The sequence below is a fragment of the Octodon degus genome, unplaced genomic scaffold (assembly GCF_000260255.1).
Source record: "Octodon degus isolate 3935 unplaced genomic scaffold, OctDeg1.0 scaffold00313, whole genome shotgun sequence".
Classification (NCBI taxonomy): Eukaryota; Metazoa; Chordata; class Mammalia; order Rodentia; family Octodontidae; genus Octodon; species Octodon degus.
The window spans coordinates 849151-868236 of NW_004524889.1; the positions used below are offsets into that span (position 1 = coordinate 849151).

The following is a 19086-nucleotide window of genomic DNA, read 5'->3' on the forward strand; positions in this document are numbered from 1 at the left end:
CTTTCTACGCTGAGTAGCTAATTTTTTTGTTTTGTAAACTGAATTATGAAAGTAATGTTCTTAAAATATTCCAAAAATTTCCTTTTACAACAAAAATTAATTCTCCATTACTCTTTTTGATCAAGTCTATGTTGATCAGTTAATTTGTCTATTTTGTACTTCCTTGGCTGAAAACTTTTTTCCTTCCTATTTCATGCAAATAACACACATAGATAGATATCAGATAGATAGATAGATTAGATTGATAGATGTAGATAGATAGTTACCATTGTTAAATACAACATCTGACTTTTTAAGATAGTATATATTAACTAGTTTCATGATTGGAATGCATAACTCTGATGAAAATAGCAACTATATAGTTATACAATTTTAAAATTAATAATGTTATTCACATTCTTTTTGACATAGATACTACTGAAAAATTCAAGCTTACAAAGCATAGTGTATCAGGCTACAATTGTTGGGAGAGATGCTATTGACTTCTCTTTGGCTCAGAAAGGAAATGTTGTAACAGTTCCTCCACAGTGAGTATTTTTCATAAAATATTGCTTTACTGAATATATCAGACACAGAATTTTATATTTTTATAATTATAGAGAGTGACTTGAATATATCAAATATATGTACATATAAAATATATAATGAATATATGTAACATATAAAGAAATTCTCTGACAGTTAAGATACTTTGAAATATTCTTTATCAGTGTATGTTAACATTATATACTTATTATGTTTATTTTGGAGAATCAGTATAGATAGATAGGTAGATAGATAGATAGGTAGATAGATAGATAGATATTGCATTTTGATCATTTTTCAACCCCTACCTAACCATACCATCCCCCATTCTTCAGACCTCCTTTTTCATCTACACAAAATCTACCTCCGTTTCCTATTATCTGATTTATTTTGCTCTCTAAATTATTTATTTTGGAGGGTTGTCGGTATGGTTCCGCACACTAAGTGCTTGCTTAGGTAAGCACAAGGGTGCACTGAGCAGATGTTGGAGTCTGGACATGGTGGCACACACCTGTAATCCCAGCACTATGGAGGCAGAAATCAGGAGGATCACTACGAGTCCAAGCTGTGTAGTGAGACCCTGCAAAAAAAAAAAAAAAAAAACCTTGAAAAAAATTATTTTGGCTTTCTCATATAAGAGAAACCATGTGATGTCTGACCTTCTACATCTGATTTATTTTAAGTAGAATTATGATTTCAAGATCCAAACATTTCCCTAAAAATATCTCGAATTTATTCTTTATAACTGAGCAATACTTGATGTTATATATGTATATACTATATATATATATGTATATATATATTATGTATGCATATGTATATTAGATAGATAGATAGATAGATAGATAGATAGATAGATAGATAGATGAAATTTTCTTTATCTACTCTAAACTTGGTGGGCATATAGGCCATTTTTGTAATTTTGCTATACTGAGTTATACTGCTATAAACATGGGTACACATGGATCATACTAAAATGTGATGTCTTCAACTCTGGTAATATATCCAGAGGAGAAATAGGCTTGTTACATGGAATTTCTATCTTTAGTTTCCTGAAAAATCTGATTATACTAAAGATTGTAGTACTTTACATTCCTACCAACAATGTGGAAAGGTTTCTTTTACCCTTTTCAGAAATTGTGGTAATTTGAGTTCTTGAAAACAGCAATTCTTCCTGGAATAAGGTAGAATCTCTGTTCTTTCTAAATTAACTTTTCCAATGGCCAAAGATACTGAGAATTTTGATGTGCTTATTGTATGTGCTTCTTTTGAAAAGTGTTCATCTCATTGTACATTATTGATTGATTGGGTTTGGGGTGAGTTTTGTAATTAGTTTTTACTTCATTATGTGTTATAGATGTTAGTCCTCTGAGCAGCAGCTGGCAAAATATTTTCCCGTTCTATAAATTATATCTTCCCCAGTTGATTGGTTCCTTTGCTGTGTGGAAATTTTTGAATTTGATATAATCTTATTTGTTAGTTCATGATATTATTTAATGTGCCATTAAGGTACTGTTGAAGAAGTCTTTGCCTATATCTGATATAGATAAAAGTTATTTTTTTGAGATTCCTCACTATTTTTGTTAAAACAATTCTGACAATATCAATAGCTGTATTTCCGTATATGCATGATTTTCTTCATGTGCATGAGCTATAGGGATAAATTTATTAAGTTGTTCAACTGTGCAGTGTAGTTTTAACCACTGCCTTCAGTATTATAAGTATAATACCAGAAAAAAATTCTTTCTTCAGAGAACTTACCATTTTCTAAGGACATACATAGATTTTCTTTTACATATATATAAATGTGAAGATACAAATTCATTTTGGCATTTTCATCGAACTGTCTTCTTTGTTAGGGATGTGAAACCTTGAAGTCCATTCTCCACTTTTCTTTCTTTCTGTCTGTCTGTCTGTCTTTCTTTCTGTCGTTTTTTGTTTTTTTTTTCAGAAGTGGAAATTGAACTCAGGCCCTTGTGCTAGCAAGGGAAGCGCTTATTCCACTGAGGCATCTCCCCAACCTCTCCCCAATCTTATGTTGCTCACGAATCTAATAGACTATCCCAGTATTTCAAGGTTCACATTACATGGATATTATCTTATAATCATACTACTCTAATATTTTAGGTCAAAACCATTTTCTTGGGCCGGGGAGATAGCGCAGTAGAATAAGCGCTTGCCTGGCAAGCACAAGGGTCTGAGTTCAATTCCGGGTTCCACACACACGTGCACACACACACACACAAAAAAAAAAAAAAAAAAAAAAACCACAACATTTTCTCATTAAAACACAATGTGCATTATTTTTATTTTAAACATAAACTGGTTAATTGTAAAAAAAAATTGGGTAACAAAAATGAACAGAAGAAAAAAATACCTAGGATCATATAAACATATTCGGTTAGTTTATATCTTTTTAGTCATTTATATCTATTCTAAAATGGATACCCTAAATACTTAAACTGTAAAACTAATTATACATGAACATGTTTTCTGTTGAGTTGAAGAAATACTTGCTGTATATAAAATTCTATAACCATACATTTTATATATATATGTTATATCTTCCTAACACTCTAATATCATTACAAAGATATCACAAGAGTAAGATACACAAAATGATTAAACAAATTGCCAAATTTTTCCTGCTATTAAATGATGAAGCAAACATTTAAAATAAGCCAATATAAATCCAGAGGTGGTACTCTTATTAAACTGACACCTGCATATAGAGTGTTTATGTGTATGTATATGAATGTTTATCTGTTTAATACTTAATAAATAACTTCTGATTCAACGTAATATTAATTTTGTTACTTGTAAGCAATCCTAAAGTACCATGACATGCAATTGTGTCCTAAGCTATTTTGACTACTATCAAATATAATAGAACTGATAGATCATTTAAAAATGCATGTTATTTCCTATTTTTCTTAATAATAAGAAGGTTAGGATCACATACTGCCAGATTTGTTGTCTTGTGAATACCTACTTTCTGGATCTTAAAGCCTTCTTTTTTATTTTAAAGAAAGTAGAAAAATAATAGACTTTATAAATGATACACAATTTCGAAAGGAAACAAGATGGAAGGTATGCAACAGTGGTTGTTATATTGTACATGGTTGTCTTCAATGTAGTTGGTCAGATCACCAGATAGAAGCCTGTTATTTCGAGCCTTCTTGCTGTGTTCTTGTATACTAGAAAAGTGGAAACAGTTTCCAAGAATAAAAGGAATATCTTTTAAAAAGATACTAATCCTGTTTATGAGAACTCTAATCATCCAAAAGTCTCATGTACTAATATCATCACACTGATGATTTTTTCCAACCTTATTGAAGTAAATTTGCAACCAAACATCATATACATTAAATTAGGTGATATATTTTGATATCCATTTTGAAATAATTAGTACAGTACACTAATGGACATGTCCATCACTTTCTGTAGTTACTATGTGTGTGTAAGAATGATGGTGTAGAATTCTCACAAGTACTTTCTTAGCAAATATCAAGCAGAAAATACATTAATGGGGCTGGGGAGATAGCTCAGCAGTCTAGGTGCCTGTCTGGCAAACTCAAGGACACAGGTTTGACCCCTGCTGTCCCATACCATGCTGGCTCCCATGCCATGCCAGCCACTGAAACCAGGCATGGTGTCACATGCCTATAATCCTAGCACTGAGGAGGCTGAGACAAAAGGATCATTATAAGTCTGAACTGCATAGCAAGACACTAGGGCAAATAAAAAAAGACTTTTAAACATTAAATAAGATACATTATTGTTAATTATAGGCAGCATACTGAACACTAAGTCTTCTAAACTTACCCACCTTTCTTCTAAAGATTTGTATATTTTGACTAACAGCTTTCCATTTCCTACTGTCTCACTCAAAGTGTTTCCTTTTCGGTTGGGATCAGAGTATAAAACTTTCTCCCTTTTTAAGGAGTGCATGATATAATTGAGTGTTGATGAAGCTGGTGACAAAATTTTCTCATGTGTTCTGTGGACCACGTTCTTAAGGACCTAAGTGGTACCCACTATGTAACTAATAATGATTTGCTTTTATTGTTCCTACCTATCTCTGGATATCTTAGATATAATTGTCTCTCCAGCAATTAGTCTGTGAAGTAATTCTAAGGTTTTTTATTCCATCCACACATTTTTAACTGAACCATTGAAGCCTTCTCTGGACTATACTATTTTCTTGATCACTGTCTAATTGTTTTATTTATTTACTTACGATTATATTTTATTTGGCAGAACTGGGGATTGAACTCAGGCCCTTGAGCTTGCCAGGGAAACGCTTATTCTACTGAGCCATCTCCCTGGCCCTCTAATTGTTTTTTATGGGGAGAATGAAAGTTAAAAGTTGGTATTTCGTACTTTCTAATGCCATTCCTTGGATGATTATATGTATAACACATTTATTTAGAGGGGCACAAACATTGAAATTTAACATTTTTTATTGTTACTAGTACATGTTTGTAGGGCATATTGTTTACATTTGTTGTGGGGCATTAGTGTATGGATGCACTACCTCTTAATTATATTTCATTCTGCATGACTCCCATTGCCCCTGGCTCCTTCCATCTGTTGGGCACCTTCTCATTTGAAGAAGCTAATTTCCATTTTTTTCCTTTCTCTTGTTCCTCTTCCCATTTGAAAACAAAATCTCTATTTCCATATTGATCATTTTACAGATGTAGGTCTGGTTTATTTTATATTTGCTTACCTACACAGCCATTCAAATATATTTTCTCATTTCTTTAAATATCAATATTAATGTATTTTCCTAATTTTGGAATTCTGTTTACTTTTTTTTTTTCTTTTTCTTTTTGTTTTTTTTCTGTACTGGGGATTGAACTCAGGACCCTGCACTTGCCAGGCAGGTGCTCATTCTACTGAGCTATTTCCCCAGCCCTCTGCTTATCTTTTAATTAAATTGCTTAAATTATTTCTCTCTTCTGGAACTTTTCCGTAAAATTTCAAGGAAAGCTAAGCCATATGTTTGAATTTTTTTCATGCGGACTTTGATGTTTTATTAGAGCAAAATTTCAACAAAACTTGCTTTTATTTACAGAATTTAATGTGTACATGGACAGTCTTTCCTACTTAGACCAAAAGGAGAAAAACCATTAAGTCTGTTTATATATTTCCCTATCCTCAGTTTACATACAAAAAGTTTATTTTCACATTCATAAAGATCCTAATATTATAAATGACAAGCCCTCCCTTCCCTACCCCTCATATATAAAAAAGATCTTAACAAATATACAGTTTAAATGGGTTTAATCTTTTCCTTTTTTTTTCTCCTGTACATGGTCTCACTATGCAGTTCAGACTCATAGTGATCCTCCTGTTTCCAGCCTCCCCAGCTGCTGGGATTACAGGCGTGTGCCAACATGCCTGCACTCCATCACCCGCTCAGAACGCTATGGGGGTGGGACCAGGGCAGCATGTGGTTCCTGGGATGGAAGCCCAGGCCCTGCACTTTCCTAAGAAGGTGTTTAGTCCACTGAGCTTTGTTGCTGGCCCTAAATTGGTTTAATCTTGAAGTGCAATCCAATGAGACTGAAAACTAAACATTTCAAGTCTTGTAACAAATAGTAAAATACTTGAAGGCCTTTGGGATATTTTGACTGATTTACATCAGTAAGATAACCTGTCTTTGATATGGTAAAAGAAAAATATTCATCTCCAATTACAATTTCAAGTTCTTGCCAGCTAACTCAATCAGGGTTGTCCACAAAGCATCGTATTTTGTTATTTCACTGTCATTGATAATTCTCTCCATTTCTTCCATTACACATTTGTGGACATATGTCTCTTTTCTGATCATAACATTGTTTTGGTATTGCTATTGTTTGCATATCTAAGCTTCCTGTCTTCCCAAAACTCAAACTCCAGAAACTTGTCTCTGAAATTTCCCTTGAATCCTATGTAGTAGCACAGGTAGAAATCACCAGCCATAGACATATCAGTTCCTAGCGCCTAAAGCCTAACCAACGTGCCACCAGACATCTTGACACTTTTAATGAGAAAATTCTTTTTTCAAAATCTTCTATCATACTTCATAAGTTCTTTTACATAAGAATAGGACACAAAGCAATTACGCCCCTTCTATGAAACACTTCAGCATCTATCAACGTTAACATTTTTCTAATGTCTCGATAAGATATTCCTTACTTTTATCTGAGAAATCATCAACATTGCACCTTCTGCTCATGTTTCTACCATCTTTCTGTCTATAACTACTCAGGTAAGCTCTAAAAAATTTAAACCTATATATACATCTTTTTTCTTATGAAACTTTGTAAAAGTACCCTTTCTCTAATATTTACTATCAAATTTTCAGATACCCCTACTTTCCAGTCCCAAAGTCACTTCTACATTTTCAGATATTGTTAGAACATCATCTCTGTTTCTCATTACTAGCTTTCTATATTGTTCCATTTGGATTGCTTTAACAAAATACCATAAACTAGGTAGATGACAAAAAGCACATTTATTTGTAACAGTTCTGGTGCCTGAAAAGTCACAGTTCAAAATGCCAGCAGATTCACTGTCAATAAAGAGCCACAGTTCTGGTTCATGAACAGTGTATACTCAGAGTGTTTTTCCACAGTGAAAGTAACAAGGTAGCTTTTGGGATATCATTAATGAAAGTTGTAATCCTGTTTATAAGGGCCCTTCCTCAATGTTCTAATTACCTCCTAAAAGCTACTCTTCCCAGTATCACAGTGTTAATTGAACTTTTTACATATGAAGTTTGAGGGGAGCAAAAACCCATAGAAAAATCTCATAGAAAATCATATCAGTTTTGTTTCTCTCTTACATGGTTTATGAAATTTATATTATGTGGATGAACCTATCAGACCATTTCCCATATCTTTTCATCAGTGCTTTCTTCATTTTTCCACTATTATAGTATTTATGATGCTTCTTGAAGCTTTCATATTTTTACTTCTTTTAATTCACTTTTTTTCAGACAATGTCTCACTATGTAGTTTGGGCTGGGTTTGAATTCACTTTGTATCACAGCCTAGTCTCCAATTTGCTGCAATCCTCCTGCCTAAGCCTCCCAAGTTAACCAATGCGTAATGTCCTTCTTTGCCTCTTTTAACTACCTTTGGTTTAAATTCCTCCTCCTGAATTGGATTTTGGGAAATTGGGAGTATTTTGGAGGTATTTTATTGCTTTTTCTCTCCTTATGTTTCTATTTCTTTGTAGTTTTGTTTTGCTTTCTGTGCAGAAGTGCACAGCTTCTTTGGCTTAGTGCCTAGTTCTTCACGAATGAGCCACAGTAAGGTTTATGACATTCAAGTAATGCAGATATTGACAGAGAAACCGCAGTTGAAAACACCAACTATGGAGCTGGTGAGATGGCTCAGTGGTCTAAAGCACCTACTTAGAACAAGCTTAGCAAAGCACAGGGACTGTGGTTCAATCCCCCAGCACCACATGCCAGCCAGCCCTGCCCCCTGGTGGGCTTAGCTGGCCACACACACACACACACACACACACACACACACACACACATAAATAAGTAAATTAAAACACCAACTATGTCACCTTGGATACAGTAGTAAAGCCAGGGACAACAATGAAATAAAATATAAACTAAATGTTGACAAATCCTAAGAACCATACATGAACCATCCTTAACCAAAAGTCTATGATTTTAGTGGAGATGCTTAGGGAACCCAGACAATGATCTATAGTAAATTAGACCAGTACTTTCTGCAGGATGTAATCAATGGTGTAAACACTTAAGTAGACCACTGAACTAAATGTAATCTCCTTCTGATCCAACCCCTTCAAATGTTATACCCACCAAACCTGGCCTCCCACCACAGAATAAAGGCTCTGTAATCTTCTTGGCCTAACGTTGAGTTTCTCAGGGAATTTCAAGAAATCTCTGTTCACATCTCACCTTCTCCAATCCTATTGCTGAAGGCTGTCTCTCACTCAGTTTTTGAAGTGGAGTAAAACTTTGGTTGTGGAGGGAAACTCTCTTCTTGGGTGTTTGTCTAATCCGCAGTGAGGCCAATCTTGTGGCTGTGACCTCTGCCACTATGTGCTGAGGAGAACTGAAGTACAGAGGTACCTGGGATTTGGAAGCTTAGCCATGCTCCACATCTCCCACACAGGGCAGTAATTTTTCAGTGATGAGGCAGGGGTGGGGCAAAGCCAGTATTTTTTTCTCTCCCACAAGGCACATGAAGTGGTATGTGGTGGGGAGAGGAATGGGGATGGGGTCTCTTTGTTATAATTCTTGAATAGTCACCTTTCCATAATTTTCCATGAGGATAAGTTCCATTACCAAGTTATATTGATTTTATCCCTCTTCCTTCTTTCCTTCCTCCCTCCCTTCTTTCTTTCCTTCCTCTCTTCCAGTCTCATTTTCTCCATGTACTCCTCCCCTTACCTCCAGTCCTTTCCCTTTCTATCCCCTCTGCTTCATTCTTTTCCCTTCCCTTCCCTTCCAACCTCTTCTGTCAAGTCCCTGAATTGAACACAGGGTCTTTGCTCTGACCTCTGTCCCTAGCCCATTTTTAATTTTATTTTGAGAGAAGGTCTTGCTAAGTTGTTCTAGCTGGTGTGAAACTTTCTATCATCTTATATTCACTTCCTAGGATTCTGAGATTACAAGACTACACCATCATGCAAGCTTGTACTTTAAAATTGGATGTGTTGTATACATGCACCAACCCTTCATGATTAATGGAAGGAATCATTACTATTTTTAGACAAACACATAAAACTGGCAACTTTTTCTGTTCCCTCTCTCTTCTACCATTTTTAATATAAAATCATCTTTACTGTACACTGCCACAGTAGACTCCTAAGATGCTCCTCTAAAATACATTTACTATATTATTTTTCATGCAAATTTAAATGTGATCTTTCTGCTTGGAGTATTCCATTAGCATGCATCAATATTAATATATAGACTGAATATCTTAACAGGGTCCAAAATATGCTTCCACTTGCAGTTATCTTATTTCTTACTCTTGAGTATATCTAGCATTGCTCACCCTGTTGCCCCATATGCTTCAGTGTAGGCCTTCAATTATTCCCTTAAACATATTATAGAGTTCCACATATAAAAACATGGAATGCCCTTGTTTCTCTTTTCTTCAATATTTCTTATTTATTCTTTGCACCCCACCTTTCATATGAGCTCATCTGATGCTGCAGACTACATCTTACTCCCAATCATGTGCTCTGGGACTGCAGAGTAATGCATACATAATTTGTGAATATGCGGTTTTATTTCGGGTTGCACTAATTCCGACTTTGTGCTATAGAATGTGTAATCAAGGATGTCAAAGATAACACTTCTCTCTAAACCTAAAACAGTACCTGGAACTTTGTAAATTATAAATATCAACTAAATGAGTGAATTAGTGTATATATCACTTTACCTAATGATGTGAATTTTAGGATATCTTAAAAAAACTATTAATTTACTCCCAATAATTATAAGAGTTTGAGCCAGAACACTTCCAAAAGAATTCAATGTCAAGTGTTCCTTGTTCTGAAATTAAAACCTGTGAGTCTTTTACAATTCTTTCACACAAAATTTAGGATATTGGTAGAAACATATGTGTTAATAAAAACTGCCCCTGTTCTGTTTATATATGACCTGTAATTTTCCCTAAAGTGCAATTTTAGAACTTTTGTGATTTTTTTTTCTATTGATTTGAAATCCTTTCATGCACATGTGTCTTTGCTGCTCTTTGGTCTCACTCATTCAACAGAAACTGCAATAAGGCTCTGCAGATGTTTGTCCAAGGTTTGATATCAAGGACTCTATCCCTGTCCCTATTCACAAATATGTGTACTCTAAAAGATGTACCAGATGGTAGGTTGCAGAAAAGTAAAACATGTCATATGATGTATAATGCTAAAAGGGCCAAGATTTATCTCAGTGGCATGTGCCTGTCTTTTAAGTGTGAGATCTTGAGTTCAATTCCAGGTACCTCCCATTTTATTTCTAATCCTAAAAGGCAGAGTAAAGTCAATGGTAAGATTTTCCCAGGATTTGTCAACCTAGCTGTGTCAGGGCAAGATAAGGCCAAAACAATAAATCAGTTAATAAAACAAGTGAGCTCATTTGGGATTCATGGTTCTCATTAATGACATAAACAGTGTAAGCAAGAGGAAGCAAAGATAGCAGGTGTTTCCCTGTCCATTGTTCAGGGAAACATCAAATCAAAAGGGATGAGAAGGATACATCACTGAAGATAAAACACCCTATCTTTGAGAAGCACTAATCAGCTTCACAGCTTGAAACTGTGATAAAGAAAATGAGATAACAAACATCATACTTCTCCAGAACCCAGGAGGCAATAACAAACTGACAGGTCACAGCATCTTCAGGGAGATAGGAAAAAAAAGTGAGAAATGTTCCAGCAGCAGTTCATTATTAGACCCCATTCTCCATGTCATAGGTGGAACATCGGCCTTTTTGTCATGATTTATATTGGATGAAATTAAGCCATGCATGTATGACCTATGTGAAATCAAGCAGCTTCACAAAGGTGCCATGAGATAGTAATTTTCCTATAAATTGGTAAATGTAATCCTTTCTAAACACATAGACTTTTTGATGATTTCTCTTAAGAAACAAAAAACAAACATATTAGTACTTATGTACTATTACTTGGATTTGATCTTCAAATATTTTTCCATTATGGCTTTAGGTATTTTTTTAATTCTGTGATTTCCATTTTTTCCACTGTGACCAATATGAAGTGATATGACTCAGAGTTTGCCTAAACAGTTGGAAAATATGTATTATGAATTTCATACAAAAATACATGTGATATATATATATATATTATATATACTCACTATAAGAAAATCAAGTACTTTGTATCAAATGCATATGACTAGAGTTTGATTTAGATTTTACAGATTAGATTAAGATTTTGACATTTATTTTGTACAAGTACATTTCAGGATGTATGTACTGAAGACATTACCCATGAACTCCATAGTAAATCAATGCTTGTGTGTAGTCTTTTTTAGTAAAATGTTTCCACTTTTGTGTTTTTTTTAAATAGAAGTGAAGTTAATGTCACTGTGAAATTTACCAGTCGCTTTCTTCGTCCTGCTGAAGCGTCATTGCTATTAATTTCAAAACCCAAGCATGGAGTGAAAGACATTATAGTATCTTTTGCCCTTAAAGGGGAAGTCCTCAACATTAAAGCCATTGTGAGTGAATTTTACTTATTGTGTCTTTGCTTTTGTTCTTAAATCTTAGAGTGTCACACATATGGCCATTCTCCCACTTTTTATCTCTGAGATGCTCTTGATTCTTAAAGTCACAGTTTTGACATTGAGATTTGTGATTTAAATTAAAGCAGTCATGGTCCTGTGCATGTGTTTTTGTTTCAACTGGGGGTAAATAGTTTATTGAGAAAAGGAAAAGGAGTTTTTCCTTTCAACCAGGAACATTCATCAACTTATATGGAATGTTATGTGGAGTAAAACCATTGTAAAATTAATGCAAATGCTGGGGCTTACTAAAACTTGATGATGTTCCTGATAGAATCCTAAGTATAGCTCAAATGATGGGAAAGAATGATATTTAAAATTTTGTGAAATGTTTGAGACATTGTGACTGACTTTTTGTGTCCACTAGTGTAAATATTACTGTCAATATGGATATATGGACAAAAAACAATTGAAATTGCTACCAGGTTTCTGAAAAGATTCTAACACATTTTGGGTGAGAGAGGAAGAGAAAGTACAGAGAATGACTCTGAAATGCTCTTGTGGTGGCTGTATGTGTGAGGAACGCAGCAAGATATTAATAAATACAGACTAACACATTATAAAGTGATGCCTAAAGCAGAAATGGATGTTTGTCATTGAGATGTATATTATATTCCATTTTACTCCTGCATAATGAGCACATAACATTTGCCAACTCTTTCAAGTAAATTCTTTGAAGCAACAGATTTCTTAACCACATGCAACTAAAAGACATGGCTAGATTTAACCTGTCATTAGCATGACTTCGTAGCAGAAAAGCTGACACCTAGTTATTCAACATCTTTATTTACTTACACATTTATCCACTCGTGGTTCCATGTCACCTCAAAATAGATTAGAAAATGATGGAAAAATAAAATGAAGCCAAGAATACAATAAGTTTAGATGTAGAATTTCTAGAAATTTCTCTGGATATTTGCAAGTTTTTGTTTTGTATCTATACTTTTATTATATCACAAATATGTCAGTGCAATGAGTACATTACAGACATAGACAGACATGCCACACTCGTATATAAATTTGCAGACATTTATCCATGCATGAATACATACAAAAACCTGCCAGCAGCCTTATATCACACATATTAAGTTATATATATATATATACTTTTGTGAATATAAATTATATCAAGTCATTAATAAAATAAAATTGAGGATATCAGTTTGAGAGACATTATTTTGACAGGTAATTATTAGCAGAGCACTGTAGCTCAATAATGAGATAATATATATATATATATTTTTTTTTTCGGAACCGGGGATTGAAATCAGGCCCTTGCGTTTGTCGGGAAGCGCTTATTCCACTGAGCCATCTCCCTGGCCCCATTAGTTTTTATTCTTTCCTGTGCAGATTTTAGCAACTCAATGTTTTTTGGGAAAAGGGAATTTCACAAATTATTGTCAGTGTAATATTCAAATGAATGGTTTGTAGATTTTTAATTTTGTATTTTGTATTTATGAATTTTTTTGTTCACTAAAAAGTATGTTTTATTTTTTACTTCAGGAAATTGTTAAATGTGAATCTCCATGTTATCAATGGAAACAAGTCATTGTGCCTTTGAGAAACCCCTTCCAAACTGGTGGAAAGTTTAAGTAAGTTATTGTTTGGTTTAAATTTATTACAATTAGGAGCCAGGGAGATGGCTCAGTAGAATAAGAGCTTCCCTGGCAAGTGCAAGGGTCTGAGTTCAATCCCTGGTTCCACCAAAAAATAAAAAATAAAAATAAAACATAAATAAATAAATAAATTTATTACAATTAGGTGTTTCCACTCTAAAGACAAATATATATTTCTTCAACTCTTCAACAGGAACTATTTTGAGAAGAAACTACATGTGTTTACATTCCCCCAAATGTATAATCATCAGATAAAATAGGACACGTAATACTTCCAGTTGAGCATGTCAAAATTATTAGCATGTGTATAAGATTTTCTTGGGATTCAAAGTTTTGCAGCTTTTGTTTTTTTAATTGCTTATTTATTTTGTAATTTTAGGGAAGGGTCTACAGGGTGTCCAGGGTCTCACTACTAGATCAGACTCATTGTGATCCACCTGTTTATAGGCTCCCAAGAGCTGGGATTACAGGTGCACACCACCATGCCCAGTCTCAATTGCATTTCAGCATGCCCCAGAGGTGGGGCCGGCATGGCAGGCCTGGGGATGGAAGCCCTGGCCCCTGTGACACAGCTTTCAAATTTATAATTAATTGATTTCTCATTTCTAATTTATTACATCAGTTAATGTCCAGAACTAAAATTTTGTTTCAATACAAGTAACTTATTTACGTAGAGCATCATGATTAATTAATTTTGGTACATTAAATGTGTATCTATGTTTAGATTTAACAGCAATAATGATTCAAATTTGCATAGAAAAGAAAATGTTTATATTATTTAAAGAAAAGAAAAATTAATTCTTAAAATATTTACATATTGAAGAAGATGAAAGATGATTCCCTGTATATGAATTAAATTAGGAAATCTGTTTCTTTCAACTATAGAAATCAAAACTTTACAATATTCTTAGTTAGATGTATGTGCATGTGCTTAAAATGTAATCACTTTTAATTATTTTAATCATTATATTTAAAGTTACATATTAATTATGTACTTTTTGTAACAGAGGTTTTCATAATAGTGCCTTATATTCTCCTTTTAAATTTTTACAATGTAAAGTGTTCCTTTTTTATCTTTCACTTTAAAAATTTAATCATTCTTTTATTGATTAATCTTCATAAAGTATATCATGCCGCTTATCTTTTCAAACAAAACCTATTTCCTTGCTCCTGTCTATTCTGCTTTTTCATGCCTTTCACAACACTGGTTTTTGTCATAACTTGTTTCCTTCAGCTTTCTTTATCTTTAGCATTCTGTACTTTTTTTTAAGTAATACAAAAAAAGGTCCACGGAGATATCTCAGTAGAGTAAGCACTTGAAGATCCTGAGTTCAATCCCCAATATTGCAAATAAATAAATAAATAAACAAATATATAAATTAAATAATTCAAAAATATTTATTTTGTGGTTTTGGGACATATACAAAGCACATCTTTATCACTTTTATTTATGTTGACCTTAACCAACCTTCACCCTCCTCTCCTTCGCCTTATCCAGCATTCCTTCCCGTTTTCACAAGTTCTGATTTCACATTTCCTATCATCTCTTTTATTTTGACATTTAATTATACATAGTTTGAGTTTCTTAAATGAGAGAAACCACAAATTTTATTATTCTGTGTCTAATTTATTTGCCTTAGATTTAGAGTATCAAAATCTATCTATTTTCTTACAAATGACCTACCTTTATTCTTCTTTATGGCTGAGTAGCTCAAATTAATGCATACAAAGATTAGATAGATAGATAGATAGATAGATAGATAGATAGATAGATAGACAGAGAGACAGATAGATAGATAGTACATTTGTTTTATCTTGTATCTGTTGGTGTACATATGTGAATTATGATGCTATAAACAAGGGTGTGTGTGTATCCCTGAATTATGATTTGTGAAAATCTTTTGTGACAGAAAAGGGGTACATAGTTCAAATGAAATTTCAATTTTGACTTTCCTAAGTAATCTAATTTCCACAGTTATTTTCCTAGTTTACATTTCTACCAAAAATGTAAAATGTTTTCTTTTTCCATATTGCCTCACTAACATTTGTGACATTTTGGTTTCTTGAAGATAGTAATTCCTACTGGGGTGAAAGGGACTCTCATTGTCATTTTGCTTTGAATTTCTCTAATAGTCAAAGTTCCTGAGCATTTTTCATGTAGTTATTGGCCATTTGTGTTTCTTTCATATTTTTTATTCAGTTCAATTGTTAATTTTACATATTTTATGATTTTGAGGAAATCTTTTTTGAGTTCTTTATACATTCTGAATATTGGCCTTCTGTTCCAGAATCAGCTGGAAAAAATTAACACTCTGTAGATTTTTTCTTCACTTCTTTGCTTCCTTTTTCTTTCTCTCTTTTGTTTTGTTTTTGGCCAAAACGAGAATTGAACTCAATACACTTGCACTTGCCAGGGAAGCACTTATTCCACTGAGCCATCTCCCTGGCCCCATTAATTCCTTTGTTGTGAAGAAATTTTTAATTTAATATAATTCCATTTGTTGACTGTTGGTATTATTTACTATGTGATTGCATTTCCATTCAGAAAGTCTTGTTAATGCTTATACCTTCAAGAATTTTACCTATTTTGTTTTCTTTATATTTTTATTTTATTGAGAAAGAAATAGCAATGAGACAGTTTTAAAACTGATTAGTAGGACAGTTTCAATAATTAATACATTGCATATTGTTGTCTTCATAGTAGTTATTCAGAGTACAAGATGCAGACATGATATCTTCTCTAAACACTATTAGTACAAATCTTTCTTGTCATTGAACAAGAGAAAGTAGCTGCATATCTATCATATTTTGTATATACAGATATATTTTTTCACTAAAAATAGATCTTTTATATTCCCTTTTTTGTTTAGTTTTGTCAGAGATGGGTGTTCATTGTTATTCACATATTGTAAGTACATGAATTCAGCGTAATAATTCAATATAGTCCAGCAGTCACTAATACTAGTGTGGTATCTGCAGAACTGGCAATATCAGAAGTTGTAGATATGAGCCTTTTTCAGCTAAGCATATTAATGTGGCTTTACTTTTTATTCCTTGCTTTCATACTTTTCTGCTGGATGGTTAAGACCAAGATAAAGCAAAACCTATAAAACAAGAAATGTACCTATTGTATCTGACAAGGTCAGTCGAATCCCTTCAATATTTACTCTGAAACCTTATCCTATAATTTGTAGATCTTTTGTCAGTGTTAGCCATGTGGATGAGTCATGGCCATTGCTTGACCAATTTGCTCTCTGTGAAAGCCTGAGAGAATGTTTTCTTTCTAGGTGCTTCTCCTTAGGCACACTCTACATCTTTGATTACTTTCCTCTGTGACCTCATAATCTCCTTGAACAGAAAATTTGGGCCACCACTGAGTTACACAATATTACAGTACAAGTTCACTTATGTCCTGAGTCCTCACTGACCTTGAAGGGCTAGGGCCAAAATATTTGCTATCCTTGTAGCCCTTCTTTTTCTCTAATTTTTTGGTTTGCAAATTTAAGTTGTAACCCTCCAGAACAGAAGCTGCATGATATCATTACCCATGACATAAGCATTAGAACTTAATATCACGGTCTGTCTGAATATCAAATGTCTTAGACATAACATGGAACAGGTATTTTCCAACAATCACTGTTATGCTAAACTTTAAATTCCTATAGAATGCTAAAAAACTAAAAAATAAAAATCAATAATTACAGATTTTTGAACAATAATTTAGAAATCTAACCATATATGATATTGCAGGACAGTCCTATTTTTTTTTCTTATCTCTTGTTTTCATTTTTTACCCTTTATTTTTAAACAAACATTTACTTGAGAGACCACATGGAAGTAATTGGTATGTCATGACAAGCAGTACACATTTAAAAGACCAGAATGACAGGCATTCCAATCATGACCCTAGTATTACACATTGTTATCTTCAGTGCAGTTGCTTGGTTCACAGGTATCAGCATATACAGTTAGTCAGGGTGAGAATCCTGCCTATTAACTGCTAGTTTCAAAAACCTGATGGAGATTCTCAGGACCATTGTCTTACATTTTATATACACAAGATGGTTAAGGTAATGGTCCTGAGAAAATATTTTAAAAAGATTGTTTCTGATTTTATATCGAGATTCTTGATCCACATTTATTTTATAGCAAATTAAGACATATAAGCCTCAATCCATTTTTCACAGGGGTGACTGATATTTCCAGCACCATTTGTTGAAGAGGGTGTTTTGCTCCAGCATAATGTCCTTGGTCCTTTTGTCAAAAATAAGATTATTGATGGTGTATGGGTTATTTCTGCATCTTCATGATCCATTTCATTAAGATGTCAGTTTTTGTGACACTGTCAGAATGTTATTATTATTGTACCTTTGTTGTGTAGTTTGATAGACAGGATGATAATGCCTCCTGCTTTGTACCTGCTGCTCAAGATTGCTGTAACTATTCTAGGTATCTACTAGTGCCATATAAATTTGAGAATTTCTTTCTAGCTCCATAAAAAAATCTGCTGTTAGTATTTTCCTTGTGGCTGCAACAAGTCTATGCTCTTTTAGAGTAATTTTGTCATTTTGACAATATTGGTCTACCCTATGTAGGAAAAGAGGATGTGTTTCCATTTCCTAGGATCTTTTAAAAAGAGTTTTATGGGGTAATAGAATTGTTAACAGAATCCTTTAACTTCCTTAATTAGTTTAATTTCTAGACATTCAAGTTTTCTGAGGCAACCACAAATGTGTTTGTTTCCCTGACTTCTTTGTTAAGTAGATTCATTGATTTTGTACAGGAATGCTTTTGATTTTTGGTGTACTGATTTGATATCTGGCCACTTTGCTAATTTTGTTTATTAATGCTGTGTCTTCTGTTAGAATTTTTGTGGTCATGTCAAGAACAGGTAATTTGTGCTACTATAAACATGGGTGCACATATATTACTATGGTATCATGTTTTCAGTTCTTCTGGGAAAATACGCAACAGAGGAATAGCTGGCTTTAATGGGACCTCCAATCCTAGCTTTTGAATGAATCGCCACACTGATTTCACTGTGGTTATACAAGTCTGATTTCCGGTCAGCAGTGCAGAAGTGTTCCTTTTTCTGCACAGCCTCTCTAGCACTTGTTATTGGTTGATTTTTTTGTGTTTGCCATTCTTCCATGGATGAGATGGAATCTCCGTGTTGTTTTAATTTGCAATTTTCGAATGACCAATGATGTTGAACATTTTTTCATATATTTACTTGCCATTTGTATTTCTTCCTCTGAGAAGTTAACATTAATCTCACATGCCCATTTTTGGATTATGTCTTTGAATTTGGAGAGCCTGATTTTTTTTTTAATTCTTCATATGTTCTAGGTAGAAGGCGTTTTTGGAGAGATAGTCAGCTATTATTTTTTCCCAGTTTGTTGGTTTTCTTTTCACTCTGTTGGAGATTTTCTTTGAAGTGCAGAAATTTTTCGAAAAGATGAGATCCCAGTTGTTGATTCTTTGAAGTATTTCCTGCGCAATTTGGTTGTTTATGAACTCTCTACCTACTCCTATGTCTTTAAAATTTCTACCAACATTATCTTCCAGAAGATTTAGTGTCTATTTTAATATTTAAATCTTTATTCCATTTTGACTGTAGCTTTGTGCGTGGTGATAGGCATGGATCTAGTTGAAGCCT

General features: G+C 33.6%; 1 protein-coding gene and 1 pseudogene across 1 annotated transcript in view; one reads left to right on the forward strand and one right to left on the reverse strand.

Moving 5' to 3' along the window:
* The window catches only part of Cfap47 (cilia and flagella associated protein 47), a 529200-nt gene that overhangs the window by 211463 nt on the left and 298651 nt on the right, over positions 1–19086 (forward strand). Inside the window, exons 37-39 of the mRNA XM_023707817.1 lie at positions 412–527; positions 11598–11748; positions 13315–13403. Coding sequence (XP_023563585.1) covers positions 412–527; positions 11598–11748; positions 13315–13403 — 356 coding nt within the window. The remainder of the gene's footprint in view (positions 1–411; positions 528–11597; positions 11749–13314; positions 13404–19086) is intronic.
* Positions 6060–6501, reverse strand: LOC111814426 (annotated as a pseudogene).